Source organism: Quercus robur, chromosome 9, assembly GCF_932294415.1.
Source record: "Quercus robur chromosome 9, dhQueRobu3.1, whole genome shotgun sequence".
Taxonomy (NCBI): Eukaryota; Viridiplantae; Streptophyta; class Magnoliopsida; order Fagales; family Fagaceae; genus Quercus; species Quercus robur.
The window spans coordinates 30,953,016-30,966,518 of NC_065542.1; the positions used below are offsets into that span (position 1 = coordinate 30,953,016).

At 34.6% G+C, this 13,503-nt stretch overlaps 2 protein-coding genes across 2 annotated transcripts in view; both read right to left on the reverse strand.

The window, feature by feature from the left end:
• Nucleotides 1-3,664: 3,664 nt before the first annotated feature.
• On the reverse strand, nt 3,665-4,975 carry LOC126700554 (wall-associated receptor kinase 2-like). The gene is made up of 2 exons (XM_050398745.1): nt 4,541-4,975; nt 3,665-3,988 (listed from the first exon to the last, which is right to left on the reverse strand). The coding sequence occupies exons 1-2, from the start codon at nt 4,716-4,718 to the stop codon at nt 3,732-3,734; spliced, it is 435 nt and encodes a 144-aa protein (XP_050254702.1). The 5' UTR covers nt 4,719-4,975; the 3' UTR covers nt 3,665-3,731.
• Nucleotides 4,976-11,344: 6,369 nt separating this feature from the next.
• The window catches only part of LOC126700553 (wall-associated receptor kinase 1-like), a 52,735-nt gene continuing 50,576 nt past the window's right edge, over nt 11,345-13,503 (reverse strand). The window contains exon 4 of the mRNA XM_050398744.1: nt 11,345-11,769. Within this exon, the coding sequence (XP_050254701.1) occupies nt 11,357-11,769 (413 nt within the window). The 3' untranslated portion in view covers nt 11,345-11,356. The remainder of the gene's footprint in view (nt 11,770-13,503) is intronic.

The window sequence follows — 13,503 nt, forward strand, 5'->3', positions numbered from 1 at the left end:
TTCCCCCTTGATTTTTTCACATTTGTTTATGTTTTTGAGATGGGTTTGTGTTTCGGCTATTGCTCTATGTTCATGCTTAGCTTGTGGATGCTGTTGCTAGAGTTTGAAATTATTTTAGTTGTTTCCTTTTTGGTCTTCATCATGTGCTTAGCTAAGTGTTTCTTTTTATTTTATCTGAACTTGAGCTGATGAGTTGATTCAAAATGTTCCTATTGTGGATGTGAAGTTTACTGTACTGAATGTGCATGTTCTATTGTGTAAATCTATTGGGAGCATCTGTGAGTTTTACTATGCTGATTATGTGTCATGTCATTTTCATTCCATTGTATGTCTCATTGACATATATTTGTCTTTAGGATGTTTTCTATCTCTGCTGATTTAGTTCTCTCCTGCATTCTCCCTGTTGTTCTTGTGTTTCCTCTTTTAGGCTTGTTTATCCATGTGGTTGATCTAAGTAGCATAATGTTTAAGTGTTCAAGTTCATCTGTGTGGCTGCAATTTCTTTGTTAATTACATGGTACTGACTAGTTCTACACATGTATTGTTCTATGCTGTTGTGGCCTCTTCTGATTGTTCACAGATGGCTCCCTCACCTCCGAAGAAGAAAACTCCTGCAAAGAAGGCTGACAAACGATTGAAAATGGATTCTAATCTGTTTAGGTCAGTTCAACACTTTGAGAGATACAAGGATTTCTTCTTGAAAGCAGGAATTATTTAAGAAAGATTTGTAGATTTGGAGGATTTAAGAAACTCCTTTATCCCCAACTGTTTTGAAGGGAGAGGATGGGAAAAGCTTCTGAGTGATCTCCCTGTAGTGTGTGAACCCCTGATTAGGGAGTTTTATTCAAATGCTGTGATAAGGGAGAATGATTTAAGCTGCTGGGTTAGAGGTAAAGAATTTACTTTGGATGCACATGTCATTGATGATGTGCTAGGGCTTGAAGGATTAGAAGATCAGGAGTTTGTTAATTACAAAGATAGGATTGTATCTATTGAAACTGTTCAACAAAGGATAGGTGGACAGAGAGAAGGGAAATGTCTGAATACCACAGCTTTTCCAGTGGACATGAGGTGTCTAACAATAATCATGATGTTTAACCTCTATCCCATAAAGAAGTTGACTACAATCAACTGTGCAAGAGCAATTTTTCTGATGGATCTCAAAGAAAAGACTTTCATTGACATCAGTTCCCACATATATGACACTATTGTGGATGAGACTAGAACAACTTCTAGGCCAAAATTGATCTTTCCTAATTTGCTAATGAGGATCTTTAGAAAGAAGGGTGTTCCAATCCCACAAGACATCAGTCCCATGTCCACACCCTCTGCAATTAACAAGCTTACCTGTAAAAGGATAAGTGTTAGGCTTCCAGGAGAAGAAGATGAAGGTGATGAAGGAGAAGGTGTCCCAATGGAGACTGAGGCAGAGGCAGCAGGGCATGCATCAACCTCAACACCCAGGAGGAGTGGCAAAAGGACTAGAGCATCAACTTCTTCAGATACACCTCCAGATACTTTTCAAATCATTCTGGAACGACTTGATGGGATCAGAGGAGTCTAGACTGAGCACTCTGAGAGGATGAGAGCCATGCAGGACTAGATTGATATTTTGTCTGCAAAACTTGACAGCTTCACCACCCAGCATGGACAGTGACCTTTTGGCCATTCCGGTCAAAAAGGGGGAGATGTTTTTTTCTGTTGTTGATGACATTGTTGATGAGAAGCAGAAAAGAAGCTCTTAAGGGGGAGTGTTTTTGCATTCTTCTTCAGTTTAAGTTGTTATATTTTATTCAGTTTAAGTTGATATATTGTGTTATGTACCTATTTGTACCCATGTGCTTATGTAAGCTTTTAGGGTTAATGTTTTTATGCATATTATGTAGGCTTTATGGTTTGTACCTTGCTTAATGCAGCCTTTTATGCTATATTGAAATTAGTACTTCTATCTAAATGTCTTGCATTTTGATTTATGTACTGTCACTCTTGTGCCCTTGTAGGATTGTTCCTAGATGCATATACTTAGTGTATTATGCATTGGTTGAGTGTTGAGCATACAAGTATCTTGCCTTGTGCTTGTTAGCTTGTATGTCCTTGTGTTCATTCCAAGTGTGAATGAGCATTGTGGTCACTACCTTGTAGTGATTAATTGGTTGATCAAGCCATGATTTGTTTCTTAACTCCATCTTTGCTTGATCACATATTGCCTGTTTCATATGCATTTTACGATTTTCTGCTTACAATGATCATGGTGTATTGTAGTGATTAATTGGTTGATCAAGCCATGATTTGTTTCTTAACTCCATCTTTGCTTGATCACATATTGCCTGTTTCATATGCATTTTACGATTTTCTGCTTACAATGATCATGGTGTATTGTTGTGTTTCAGGAGTCTTATGTTCATATGATTCAAGTGCTTCACAGCTTCTAGAGTTAGGTGTGAGTGAGTTTTGCTCAACTGTTCCCAACTCACATGTTAAGTCTAGAGTCTGTTTTAGGGTTTTGTCACGGAATAGCCAAAGGGGGAGATTGTAAGGTTGAATTTATTCAACCATCTAATTAGCTTTATTCCGTGCCAAATTTGCTTGTATTTCAGCATTTAATAACCCTGTATTTAGGTGAGTTCGTTGTAAGGGTAGTGAGTGAGATAGAGTGAAGTTTGCTCAAAAGTGTGCAAGAAAACAGAGACTCGCGGCTTGACCTCGTGGGTGACTCGCGGCTGCAAGCCGCCAGACGCAGCACATGTGCCAAGCATGCCGGAAGATGAACAGTCATGCTAGCTGGAGCACTACAAGACAAAACAAGACAACTGGCCATACGGTTATCTCGCGACTGGATCTCGCGACTTAGTCAAGTCGCGAGGTCAAGCCGCGAGCCACCCCTGTTTTGTAAAACCTGACGTTTCACATTCCTCTCTCACTCCAGTATAAATACCCCTTTTACCCACAAATGTAAGAGAGCTTCCAGAGAGAATTTTGAGAGAGAAACCCTAAAGAAAAACAAGATTGATTCACCCACAATCTATACATTAGAGTCTCTTCAAATTCCTCAACTCTCTTCCTCTCCATTGTCAAATCCTTGAGAGGCATCTTACCAAACCTTGTTCTCACCATATTCATCACTGTGAGAGGGCTGTTTGGATTTCTGGGAAGCAGTTAGGAAGGAACCAATCTTCATTGGTTGATGCTACGGTCTAGTAGCGGAATCCGGGAAGCTAGAAAAGAAAAAGGTTCGGTGCAATCTCGTTGGAGCAAGAAGCTTGGAGGGCTTAGGTGCACTGGGTAGATTAGACTTGGAGGGTCTATTACTATCCATGTATCCCAACTATATTTTCTAGTGGATTGTTTACCGCTTGGAGGGTGGCGGAGAGGTTTTACGCCGAGGGCTTTGGTTTCCTCTTCGATAACACATCGCGTGTTGTCTTTGTGTTTGCATCTTCCTTCCCTTTTATCTTTGCCTTTTATTAACTACTGTGGGTTGTGCTTTTAATTTGGCTTAGATAGTTTTTCCAATTCCATATTATAGCTTATGTTAAGTTTCCGCACACTAGTTATTTGACATAATGCTTGAATTGGTCAAGTTATAATTTGGGGGTCTAAACGTTTAAGGGTGTTTTACACATATTTGAACTTTCAAATGTTTTACGTGTAATGTTAGGATCTACATATCCAAAAAAGTCATCTCAGAAAAATGTTTTTACGAATATGAAGTATGGTACTCGTTCTAATTTTCAACCTTCCCAATACGATATACTATTTACAGGACAAAATCCTCTATATGTGAGCAGAAAACTGAGGGTGCAATATACAGATATATAGCAAAGATACTCACCAACTGCAAGGTGTATAGCTAGTGATGATTGATCGGAGACACATAGCACGCTCTCCATATGGTATCCTTTGATGCACGAACATTCATAATATCCGGGTTTATTAACACAAATTTGTTTTTCCGTGCAATTGTTGGCCCCTTTACATTCGTCAATATCTGCAGTTGTAAAGTACACATTTTAAAGTAAATAAAAAAAACGATTTTAAGAGTAGTAGTTAAGATACATTTAATACTTTATATTAAACAGTTTTTATACATTTTTCCAAAAAATTAAAGTTAAATTGTATACATATATTCAAAAGGTATAAACAAACACAATAAATTTATGTGTTTAAGCCAATAAATCCTTAACACTTATATTAAAATTTTTAAAAGTGTGCATTATAACTTATAATTAAGTATTTATTAATATTTAATTTGTGTCATTGGCACACTTGTTAACAATTATTGCCTTGCAACAACAACATTAGAAAACAAAAAATATTACAGATTATTAAGATAATAAGCTACGATGGGAATAATATTACTTTTACTTAGATTCACTATTATTATACACAAATCACACATATCAAGTCAAACAACTGTAAAAAAAAATTAAAAATTTTCTTGTGTGTTTCTAAAATAAAGCCACGTGACATTTTAGAAATTTCTTTCAAATTTTTAATTATTTCTGGAAAAATTGTTGTAGATAATAACTAAATTGAATACCTTGGCAACCATCTTTGAGGTACGGATTCCCAAGGTAACCCTCCTTGCACTCGCAACGGTACCCAGGGCCGTTGATGGGATTGTGATCATTACATGGGGTATTCGCTCCACATATGTAATTCTTTTTGTTCTGAGCAACTTTACACGTCTCGTCTCCAATTGCCCAATCAAGAACCATGGGAAGGGTTTTATTGCTTTGTAGACTGGTAAGATAATCTGAGGAGAAATCAAACTTGTCTTTTCGGATAACAAAGGCGAAACTGCATGGATTGAAATCCCAGACTTGTGTGTGGTTTTTAAAGCTATATGTTATCAAAGAAACATTCTTCAATCCTTGAGGAACATCTAACTGGCAACACCCAATCCCAGAGCAAGAACCGTTGACTACGTTGCTTATGTTTTGACACTGGGATAGACAGCCGATGGAGAACTGTTGACCGTGTCACAGCCAACGGCCACGAACTTGTTTTCGATGACAGAAATTGTGAAACTGGGTATCTTGAGATCTGCTGTGGTTTTTTGCCAACGCGTACCATTTGTGTAATTGTAACAGTCTTCAGCCTTAAACATCAAGATTTCAATCTGGCCTTGGATGGATATGTTTGTAACCTTCAGGTTTCCAGTCAGTGGTTGAGGTTGACCGGACGAGTTCCTACAATTGATAAAAAAATCTCGAGTTTCATTGAGGAAACAACCTTCAGTTGTACCAAAGGGATACGGAATTTTTACATCTCCACATCTATCGGTGCAGTTAGGCAGGGCTAATGGAAATGCTGCTGCTGCCATAAATGATAATATAACACCAACCCAGGTGGGCTGCACAAGCATACTATGGAAACCCATAGAACTACTTTTTTTTATTTTTTTATTTTTTGAGAAACTATAGCACTACTATTTCTGAGAAGAGTGTTCGGTGTAGTGTGTGGAGAACTTCATAGATTTAGCATTAGCCTCAATACTATATCACTATTTCAATTAAATATTATTTTTTTGTATTCACATTTTTAACCCTAAAATCCACTGCCACCTATCACAACCGCACATACCCAACTTAGTGTTAGTGTTGTTTGTATACTATTGTACTAGATTAAAATATAATAGTAAAATAATTTACTTCAGTTCTTGTGACCATTTTTTGAAGTTTGAAAGGTAAAGATAGAGCCAAGTCTTTTCACTTATCATCTCAATTTGAATTAAGGCACCAAACATTCAGATTCAAATCCTCAAAATTTTCTAGGGTACTCTATCAAGTAGATTTCCTTAAATTTTAACTATTTTTTAATGATTTAGTGGTCTAAATTTTGCCATATCAACATTCTACTAACAATAATCTTAATTGTTTTGTTTGCAACATTATTTTATTATTCTAAGAATATTGTTAGTAGAATGTTGAAATGGCAGAATCTAGACGACTCTTAAATCATAAAAGTATGGTTAGGATTTAAAGATATCTATTGGTATAATACCCTATAGAATCTAGGAGATTTGAATCCCAAACATTCACATGGGCCAAATAAAGCATGGAGCAACAAGTGCAAAGGTAAAAATAAGAGGAAACAAAGAGAAGAATGGGAAGAAGGAGAGGAGGCGAACTAAGAAGAATAAGAAGCAACATCAAGTAAAACTTTAGCAATTTGCAACAGCAACAATTGGTGATGTTGTGGTGATTGGTGAGAGAATAATCACTAGATGTGATTTTTACAAAACTTTTTTCTTCTTCTTCTTCTCTTTCTCATCCACCCCTTCCTTAAAAATTCAAAGAACATTCTCCTTTCTCAAAAATTTATTAAGGATTTGAGATTGATGTTGATTAGTTCATGAGAGAAAGAGAGAGAGAAGAGAATGAGTCACGGAGAGAGGGGAAAAAAAGATAATTTTTTTTTTTTTTAATAGCAGCTAGAATAGTGTCTCATTGGTTGTGGTGAAGTCAAACAGAATGTTAAATTTGTTTTGATAGTGGATTTTTAGCTATATTTTTAACCTCATATTAGTTTATTGAGACTTATGCGAATACTCTTAACCACTTGATTTGGCTCAACAAAGATACTGTTGCACTTTTATTCAGCAGTATTTTCCTATTGTGTTATAACAAGTGGTGGAGGATTAAGACTTAAATTTTGGGAAAAGTAAAAAAAAATATAAATGAAAAATAAATCTACAATTTTATTATTGGGACACATTAAATCCCTTAATTTTTTTTTTTTTTAAAACGATCCCATTTAAACCTCATACTTTTAAATGACACGTTTTAAACCCCAAGAAGTCAATTGATGCACATATCATTTGTGAGGGTCAGATTTGTTTGGATTTTTTGGGGGTAAATTTATGAAAATATGGAGTTTAAAGTGCTCCATTTAAGTGTATAGGGTTTAATATATATCCCAATAATAAAACTATGGGGTTTTTTTAAGAGTTAGATAGCCTGAGCCTGCAATATCATTCATGTAAAAGAAATTGTTGTTTGAAATATATACACTTGATATAACTTCATTTAATGTTTTATCATTCAATTTTTTATTTTTTTTTATCAATATTAGATTACACATTCTTGTTATTTAAACACGCACACCAAATTTTATATTAATAAAATCTATTTACTCATCAATTCTATATATAAACTCAGGTATTTCATATTATTTTTAAATAACAAAAAAAAAAATCAAACCTAAAATTTTAATCAGTGACATAGTCATTAATCTCTAATAATTTTGAAACTTTGAAAAGGACAAGGATATATGGTTTATTTTGCAAATAAAGCTGTTTTATCTTAGAAATATATACACTTCATTTAATGTTTTATCATTCAATTTTTTTTTTTAATCAATATGAGATTACACATTCCAGTTATTTAAACACGCACACCAAATTTTATATTAATAAAATCTATTTACTCATCAATTCTATATATAAACTCATGTATTCCATATTATTTAAAAAAAAAAAAAATCAAACCTAAAATTTAATCAATGACATAGTCATTAATCTCTAATAATTTTGAAACTTTGAAAAGGACAAGGATATGTCGAGTCACGGAGAAAAGGTTATCTAGCGGTATATTATATTTACAATTCTTATTTTTCATGAAAATTTCTTATTAATTCTGTTGTTTTGGTGAAATTGAGCATGATAAAAAGTATCTTCCCCCTTTTCATGTATTTTAACACAAATACACTCTCAAAATGTGTAATGTTTCACTTAAACTACTTTATAATCTCATGTATTTGCATGCATACAGTTAAAAATAAACAAAATCAAATGTATATTAAAATTCCTAAATAAGTTAAATTCATAGAGAATATTGTATTTAGGTTAGAGCATTTACATCCGGATGGCCAAATGCCATATGTAGGATAGATTTAGCATTAAACCTCAAAAACAACCCAACACCCGGATTGCCAAATGGTCAGAATTGCAAAAAAATTTGCAATACTACTACAGTACCATTGCAAATTTGTAATGGTACTATAGCGATATTGCAAACCAAAAAATTATTATTTTACTCTCTCCACTGTCTCATTTGCGCGGTCTATAGTAGTATTGTAGAGTACTATAGCACTTTTGTGTGTCTCATTTACTCTCTCCCTTTAAAATATATTATTATTTTATTATGTAAATATATTATTTTATTGTGCAGATATATTATTTTAATGTGTAGTATGGTAAAATAAAAATTGAGATGCTGGAAATATTGTAAAATAATAAGGTATAATTAATAAATTAGCTTTTTGATATGGTAAAATAGAATGGGATAGCATTCCCAGACGTGAATGCTCTAAAATAGAAGTCTGTTAAAAATTCTTCTATTCAATTTTTGATAATTGTGATTGTCTTAATTTATTAGTTCCGATTAATGTATTGGTCTGATAATAAAAAACAATCATCATAAAACGGATGCCATAAGTTAAAATTGTATCATATCTATAAATAATTAATAAAATTTTAATGTTATATTTTTAAATTATTATTTCTCATTGTAATTTTATCATATGCAATTATGCACTATGCCTAGTAGCATCAGGGCACTAGTTTTCAGTTTTACATCAATTGATCTTTCTTTAGCATCTCGAGTATCCATTAGTAACCATTTTTCTCAATCATATAGCTTATATTCTCTGGCTTGGTATCAATTTAATATATTCACATAAACTTTTATTTTGATTTCTTGTAACTTTTGTATTTATTTTTAAATTAAAGTTCTTCATCAGTTGGGGGGGGGGGGGGGGGCATGGCCCCCCTAGCTTTTTAGACTTTCCATTTGACTAGGTAAAAATGCTTAGAGCATCCCCATCAGCTCAGGTAAAGTCTTCTAAAATAGAAAAAGGTACAAATTTTACACATTTTGAGCAAAAAAACACCCACATCAATGGGTGTAAAGATGTGTAAAAATGTGTATATATTTTCATGAGCTACAGTAACCGTGTATATTTACACGGTTACTGTAGCATGTGTATTTATTATTTTATTAATTTCTGTTCGCACCAATTTTTCTCTCTCTTCTCTGTGCACAACGACCTCAGCTCCTCATCTTCTTTTCCTCAGATACACACAAACATATCCACATAAACAAATCAATACAGAAACACACCCACACACAAACAAACCCACACAGACAAACCAACAGAGAGATAGATTGGTGCTTGTGGAGCTTGGTTCGTGGATCGGCTGGTGAAGAAAGGATCTGGGTCGTGGAGCTTGGTTCGTGGATCGACCGATGAAGAAAGGATCTGGAGCTTGGTTCATGGATCGGCTAGTGAAGAAAGGATCTGGGACACCGGAGCTCGGTTCGTGGATCGGCCGGTGAAGAAAGGATCTGGGTTGTGGAGCTTGGTTCATGGATCGGCCGGTGAAGAAAGGATCTGGGTTGTGAAGCTTGGTTCGTGGATCGGTCGGTGAAGAAAGGATCTGGAGCTTGGTTTGTGGATCGGCCGGTGAAGAAAGGATCTAGGTCACCGGAGCTTGGTTCGTGGATTGGCCGATGAAGAAAGGATCTGGGTTGTGGAGCTTGGTTCATGGATCGGCCGGTGAAGAAAGGATCTGGGTCGTGGAGCTTGGTTCGTGGATCGGCCGGTGAAGAAAGGATCTGCAGCTTGGTTCGTGGATCGACCGATGAAGAAAGGATCTGAAGCTTGGTTCGTGGATCGTCGTGGATCGGCTGGTGAAGAAAGGATCTAGGTTGTGGAGCTTGGTTCATGGATCGGCCGGTGAAGAAAGGATCTGGGCCGTGGAGCTTGGTTCTTGGATCGGCCGGTGAAGAAAGGATCTAGGTCGCCGGAGCTTGGTTCGTGGATCGGTCGATGAAGAAAGGATCTGGGTTGTGGAGCTTGGTTCGTGGATCGGTCAATGAAGAAAGGATTTGAATCAACTGATGAAGAAATGACCCAGTGAAGAAAGGACCTGGTGAAGAAGTGATCTGGATTGGTAGTTTTTGAGAAAGAATGAGAGACGGTAGAAAAGAGAGAAAGAGAGAGAGGTGTTCTGTTCAGGAAAAATGAGTAAAGAGAGAGAGAGAGCGCTCATATGTAGGTAAGGGTTGTTGAGAGAAATAATAAAAAAATTGAGAAGAATGAATATTTTATTGAAATATCTTGTAAAATAGATAAACTGATGTGGGTGTTTTATAAAAGTGATAGTGTAAAATAGAAAAAGTAGGCTTTTTCGTGTAAAATAGACAGAAAATTTAAAAGAACTGATGTGGATACTCTTAGAACTTAGGATGTAAAATACTTAGGATGTAAAATATGAATACTGCCCCCCCTCCCCCCTTGAAATTTCGATTTTTGCCTCTCAAAATTTAAAATTTAGATCTACAAGTCTTAATTTCGTGAGGATAAAAAACATGATAATTAATCATATAATCCATATGTAGATAGATATAGGCCATGAATCACCGTGTGACTTGGTAACGTGATTTGGTAATGTTGTGAGTTGTGAGCCCAATTATTATGGAGAAAAACATTAGCTTCTTTGTCCCTAATCTCCATACAGGTTTTCGAATCATCTTCTGCTTCTTCCATCCCTCTCTCTCTCCCTCTCTCCCCTAAAAATTCACTATTTATGAGATGGAAAATGCTAGAGTTACAAACTAGTTTACAAACTATTGATATGGTGAGTGATTATTAGTAAGTGAAAAAGTGTTGTTAGTAGTGGACTCAGAAAAGAACCAATAAAAATTTACTACAATAATAGTTTATAAAGTGGTAGTAAAATATATTGTAGCTATAGCATTATAGAGGAAGTATGTGAATTAACTTCTAAATTCCTTATTTGTCATGTCTCTTACATCCAAATGAAAATAAGAAAGAATGGAAGGATCTTATATAATAGAGAAACCCAAAAATAATTCCATACAGAAGTGGAATTGCAGCTCCACTTCTATCAAATAGTCTAATTGATTCTTGCTTATCAAGAGATATATATCAATAATTCTAATGTGGCTGAAAGAGGAAGGAACAAAAATTTGGGAAATTTCAGAGGCACAACAAAGAAAAAGAAATGGATAAATGAAAGCTATGCTCAACCAAATGATGACAACCATTTAAAAATCAATACAAAAGACTTGATTAGGACTCCTACATTTCTACCATTAAAACATATATAATAAATCTTAACAGACAACCTCTCCCATAATTACTACATCCAATAGTCAAGACTCAAAACACATCTCACAAAACAAACGCAAATTACTACACTTCTAAACAACTTTAAAACTTCCAATTTTATGAGTTGAATACTTACTTCGAAATTATATGGATCATCATAATACCATATCAAATTCAATTATCATTTGATACCAAAAAATTACCGAGAACTAAGTAATTATCTCCTATCTTCCACAAGTTTCAATACTTGGTCTTTGATGCTATCATACTCAGCAGTTGTACTAGTAGAACAACTAGTGTCAACATCAACATTGAAAGAGTGACTAGTTGCACTAAGCAAGTACTCACTCTTTTTTGCGTAGACATCAATGTTTCCCAATGAATGTTTTCCCATAATTCTCAATCTCCCCAGCTCTGCTGCCACCTCTTTCATAGAAGGCCTGTCCTCCCCTCTCAAACTTAGGCACCTTTTTGCAAGATTAGCAACTTCCTTTAGTTGCTCAATATTATCCTCATTGACAATGTGATTTTCAAGAATTTGAAGTAAGCGATCCTCTTTTATGGTAGAAACAAAGAATATTGCTAGATTTCTATCAATTTCTGGCCTATCAAAAGAAAGTGCCTTCTTACCTATCAATTAAAAATATGGACAATTGAATTGACACCTTTTTTAAAAACCACAATGTTCCTTTGTTAGTTGAGAAGAAGACAATTAGCTAAGAATATATAATTTCATAAAAACTATCAAGGCACATATATCAAAGATTTGAAACTCCTACTAATATGTACTAAGATGCAATCCGTATTTTTTTTTTTTTTTTTTTTTTTTTTTTGCACCCTGAGATACCGAACCTAGTTGAGTTGTAAATGATTGACAAAATGAGTTTTAACGTTTAAAATGATTGACAAAACTATAATGTTAAATGTCCTTTTAAGCACGTATTCTGTTCAATAATAAATGGCAAAAACACTATTTTGGTCTCTACATTTTGAGATCACAATCAATTTGGTCCCTAGATTTTGGTAGTAGTTAATTTAGCCCTTGCTATTTTTAAAATGCAGTCAATTGGTCCCTATTGTTAACTCACTAACGGAATTGCCTACGTGGCAAACGGCTTACACAGTTGACAACATACATAGCTAATAAAATAATAAAAATACATTTAATTATTATTAAGAAAAGCCACGAATTAAAAAAAAAAAAAATCACATCTAAAAAATAAAATAAAATAATTGAAGGGAGTGAACTAAAAAAATGTCTCCAGACTTTCTTACACTTTCTTTGCAACCAAACACAACCCAAATTTAAAACCAAACACAATAGGGTGGATCTCTCTCTCGGGTTCGTGAGCTCAACCATGGCTTGTCTCTCTACAAGATCCACCATAACAAACAATGGTTTCACAATGGTGCCGCCACCACCAGCTGTAGCCTTCACTCCTCATCTCCCTCTGCTTTTCTTTTTTATTTTCCTTTTTTTTAATTTCTTTTTAATTTTTTTCCTCTTGTTTTTCTCATCTATGATTGAAACTCATTTTGTATTTCGTTTTCCTTTTTAATATAAATTTCTTTAATTTGGTTGATATAATGGGTTGGTTTTGTTTTAGTTGTGAGAAATCTTTGATTTGTGCTCGGGTTTGCGAAGTGGGGTTTTGGAGGCGAAAATGGCTCACTACCACTATTTCCCGAAAAAATTAGCAATATACCACTGTTTTGGAAATATGTAGGGATCTACGACATTTTTTGAAACTCAAGTTCTAAAAACTTGAGTTCTTTGAAAAAATGTACTCAGAAAAATTTTGAAAATTTTTCAAAATTTTTCCATGGTACTCGAGTTCCATAAACTCGAGTACCATGGAAAACTTGATTTCACTACACTTGAGTACCCAAAAAGTGGTACATCCCTACATATTTTCCAAACAGTGGTAAATTGCAATATAGTTTGCAAAAAGGTGCTATTTGAATATTTTTACCGGGGTTTTGGCCTTTGGGTCACTATTAGTATTTGAGTTTGCTTCTTCCTCTCCTTCTTTGTCATACCTTCTATGTTGTTGGAGACGTTGAGCTCTTGGGTCCACTTGGTATTCTTTGAGCAAATGGATGGTTTGGGTTTTTTTGTTTGAATGACTATTTCAGTGGGTTTTCTTATTTCTTTGATGTGGGTTTACAAATGAAATTTTTGGTGAAGAGAGCTTCAATGTATGAGTTGAATTTCTAGGTTTTGGCTGGGTCTAGTTTGCAAAGAAAGTAATATGAGTGTTCTTGGTTGTGATTTGGAAGCATTATTTTCTTTATTTAAAAATAAAAAGAATTGAGAAATTAATTTTTCATTGTTTTTAATTTAGATGATGTTGTGGCATTTTA